The sequence below is a fragment of the Hibiscus syriacus genome, unplaced genomic scaffold, assembly GCF_006381635.1.
Source record: "Hibiscus syriacus cultivar Baekdansim isolate YM2019G1 unplaced genomic scaffold, ASM638163v2 tig00110503_pilon, whole genome shotgun sequence".
NCBI classification, from domain to species: Eukaryota; Viridiplantae; Streptophyta; class Magnoliopsida; order Malvales; family Malvaceae; genus Hibiscus; species Hibiscus syriacus.
In genome coordinates this window covers 6,150,916-6,154,552 of record NW_024062764.1, presented here as the reverse complement: position 1 = coordinate 6,154,552, position 3,637 = coordinate 6,150,916, and the positions used below count along the sequence as shown (strand labels likewise).

General features: G+C 35.6%; 2 protein-coding genes across 2 annotated transcripts; both read right to left on the bottom strand.

The window, feature by feature from the left end:
• Window positions 1-245: 245 nt before the first annotated feature.
• LOC120129660 lies at window positions 246-1,454 on the bottom strand. Its single transcript, XM_039147112.1, has 2 exons — window positions 973-1,454; window positions 246-637 (listed from the first exon to the last, which is right to left on the bottom strand). Exons 1-2 carry the CDS (start codon window positions 1,420-1,422, stop codon window positions 278-280), a joined length of 810 nt encoding a protein of 269 aa, XP_039003043.1. The 5' UTR covers window positions 1,423-1,454; the 3' UTR covers window positions 246-277.
• Window positions 1,455-2,574: 1,120 nt separating this feature from the next.
• On the bottom strand, window positions 2,575-3,182 carry LOC120129790. Its single transcript, XM_039147204.1, has 2 exons — window positions 2,972-3,182; window positions 2,575-2,918 (listed from the first exon to the last, which is right to left on the bottom strand). The coding sequence occupies exons 1-2, from the start codon at window positions 3,180-3,182 to the stop codon at window positions 2,575-2,577; spliced, it is 555 nt and encodes a 184-aa protein (XP_039003135.1).
• Between the last annotated feature and the right edge of the window lie 455 nt (window positions 3,183-3,637).

Below are 3,637 nucleotides of genomic sequence, written 5' to 3'. Positions count from 1 at the left end.
TACCACTGGCTCGATAAATCGTTAACAGAAAGGTCAAAATGACGTCGTTTCGGTGAGGTGTCTATGTCGATAGTCATCTTCCATGTCATCGTGTCATTAATGATTTAATGATCCATTGGTATAACTGACAAAATTAAAAGTTTAGTGGTATAAACGATACATCAACTAAAGTTTGGTGGTATTTGATGCAGTTTACCCAAAAATACCCAAAAGATAAAGGGGAAAAACACAACATTTTTGTCACCATTCAATAGAACCTTTTTCCAACAACTTTTCCTCATAAATCATCAGGCAGTTGAAAGTACTGGGAACCAAAAATTTGTTGAGAAATGTTTTGAACAAAGACAACAACGGAAGACTTGCTGCTATTGAAACCATCCCAAAGAGTGAAAGTGACAGTGACTGAGAGCGTCTTCTTGGCGGATATGTCGTCGACGGTGCACAACTTCTCGAGTTTCTGTACGACGAAGTCGTTGTAAAGCACCTTGCCTTTGTTCTCTCCGGAAAGGCACTCATTAACCAACCCACTCTCGTATAAGGCCACCATTACGTTGTCAACGTTGTTGTCTACCTTGTACCTTAGTGCCCCGGTTAGGGTTACTTCTAAGGTCTCCGATGTCGGCCTTTGGAAATTAGCCTGTTACATATATTGCATGTATCAAACGTCCTCAAATTCTGTTTTAGATTCTAAATTAATTTAAATTTTAAGATATTGCAATTGAATCTTAAAGTATTAGTATCATATTAATCGTGTCATTTCATTTTAAACTGTTAACTTGTAAGTTTATGAGTTTAAATCACATATGTTAAAAAAATATCACATTTTAATTAACGTGTTTAAAATATGTTTTCTTTCGTATCATAATAAACATTTGATGTATAAATTTTTAGAAGAATATGATCAAAGATGTATGATGAAATTAACTCTTAAAAATTTGACCAAAGAAAAGTAAAGAAATAAGAAAAATAAACCTTGAATCTTGGAGCAGGGAACCTGGGAGCATGAGCAATGATGGATAACAAAGCGTCTTCTTCATCAGCCGGACAATGAGCCCTACCTTGAACCACGATCCAAGGCGTAAACACATCATCAAGGTTCAACGCCTCAACGTAAGCCTTCTGTCTTACGTTCCAATTGCCTGAGGCGTAGGGGTCTTTCCACCCCGTGTGATCGACATGGTAAGACAATGCCACCACCGGCGCATCCAGCTGGAAATCTCCCCTCACTAGCCTTGACAACAACAACTCCGCCGTCGGCGCCTTCGAACATCCTTGGGATGAGAACAACTCCACGAGGACCGGCCCGTTGGCCAAAGGCGGCGGCATTGTTGCATCGTCAATCTCCCCATTGCCTCTTCGGTTGAATGATCCGTCCACCGACGACGAACACTTGCATAAACATTTGAAGAGACGGCGCCCCATGTAGCACGTTGACGATAACGACGATGATGATGATGGTCGTCTCTTTGTCTCCGTCTCTCGCAACGATGGTTTAACGGCGGCCAACCATTTCACAACAAAAGGGAAAGAGATTTGATTTTCAAAATGTGTGTGTATATAGTTGTCTATGTGTAACCTATGGGTGTTATGGTAATATTCAGTAACAATAACAATGATAAAACAGTAAAAAATTTCTTTGAGAAACAGTGAAAAAGAAGAAAAATTAACATTATGGTAACTTCAAAGTGTGGTCGGGAGGGAAACATGGCGAGGAACATGTCAACTTTTTGTCTATTTTTTAGGTATTTTTTTGGTATAATTCTTGTTTTAGTACTTAGATTATCGTCGCTCAGACAAAAGATGGATCGTTAATTACTGTTTAGGTCTGACTATAATAATAATCAATTAATCAAATATTGATCCGTATTGGAGTGTTCTAACGATTTATGATTTATAAATTTAAAAAACACGATTACACAAATTAAGCTCAATTTTATTTTGAGTAAATTACACGTTTAGTACTTAAATTATCAGTTTTGACCCGTTTTAGTACTTAACTTTCAAAATTATCAAAATCATGCCTAAAGTTTAGATTTTGTTTCATTTTAGTACACCACCATTAAAAAGTTTAATTTAGTTTCATTTTAGTATTCCGTTCAAAATTTAACATTAAGTTTTGAAAAATTGAAAGTTTAGTTACTAAAACGGACCAAAAATGATAGTTTTGGTACTAAACGCCTTAAGTTTTTAATGGTGAGTACTAAAATGAAATGAAAACTAAACATTAGGTATGGTTTTGAAAAAATTAAAAGCTTAAGTACTAAAACGGATCAAAACTGATAGTTTATGTATTAAATTCATAATTTAACCTTTTACTTTTTACTTTTTATTCAATTTATAATTAATTTTAGTTTTTGTAATGTAAAGATGATTTTTTATAAAGACGAATCTATTTAAAAGGTGCGAGGCGTTGTCTCTCGATTTTTTTTTTTGGTATAATAATATTTTTAGTACCTAAACCTGTTCTTAAATTAAATATTAATAAAATAAAATTATTATATCTCTTTCAAATTGAAATTAAAATACATAATAAACCTTTTTTTTTTGGGTTGTAAAGGGAGCAAATACGCTAAACTAATATAGACTGCTAATCCTATCTGCTTCTAAAATAGACCGTATAGTATTCGGTGCTTGCGTGAATCTATGAAGATTATCGTGAAGGGTCCATGCCTGTGTTGCCATGACATCAATTGCTCCATTGATTTCTCGTGGGATATGAGTCAACGTGGTTGTCCAGTCCCTTTCACGTAGTTCAGCTATATGTTGTAGTATGGTAAGTGGTCGGCCGTCCGTGTCTTCTTCCTGTAATAATTTCACGGCTTCGCTGCTGTCCGTTTCTATGGCATCGAGCTTCTCCCCGGCATCCCAGGGACCTTTGAATATTCCCCATAGTTCTGCTGCTAGAGCTGGGCATGTACCTACTTTTTGGTAAATCCCCGTAGCCATTGACCTGTATGGTTTCGAGCAATACCTCCGCAGGCGGCTTCACCTGTGTTTGTTTTTCTTACTCCATCTGTATTTATTTTGCACCATTGTGGATCAGGTAGTTTCCATGTGGAGGGGCTTGGGATCTGCCTGATGCTCCTAGTTAACTGTGAGCTCCTTGAATTTGAGATTTCATGAACAATGCGTTTTGCTTTCTCGATGACAGTGTCCTGCTCTACTATTTCAGGGTCAAACATGGATTTGTTTTGTTTTTCCCACAGGCTCAATAAGATGGTGCTAAAAAGGTGGTTCCATTGTTTAATCATTAGCGATGTTGCATTTAACCAGGTCAAGTTCTGATATAGCCAGGTGTTATAATATCGGAATGATTATTGGCAAACAAATAAACATGATCGAAAAAGGAAAAAATAACACTAAGATTTTACGTGGAAAATCCAAAAGGGAAACACCATGAGCAGAGGAGAAGAATTCCACTAATATGAACGAATAAAATACAAGAGGATTTTGATGAAATAAAAAACTTAATATCTAACCCTTTACCTTAGTATCTATTTATATGGATAGATATAAATAGATACTTGATTGCAAAGAAAAATTAAATAAAGTATAAATCTACTTTAATAAAGTTATCTACTTTTAATCAAACTAGGATTCTTACTTTACCAAATTTAAATGTTAATTTGTGCCACTT

Bases quoted from the DNA above. Each gene is read 5' to 3' on its own strand.
- LOC120129790 (XM_039147204.1), bottom strand. From the start codon at position 3,182: ATGTTTGACCCTGAAATAGTAGAGCAGGACACTGTCATCGAGAAAGCA. The intron at 2,919-2,971 runs GTATTGCTCGAA...ACCAAAAAGTAG, and splicing joins AGGTGAAGCCGCCTGCGGAG to GTACATGCCCAGCTCTAGCA.
- LOC120129660 (XM_039147112.1), bottom strand. From the start codon at position 1,422: ATGGGGCGCCGTCTCTTCAAATGTTTATGCAAGTGTTCGTCGTCGGTG. The intron at 638-972 runs GTTTATTTTTCT...TATATGTAACAG, and splicing joins TCCCTGCTCCAAGATTCAAG to GCTAATTTCCAAAGGCCGAC.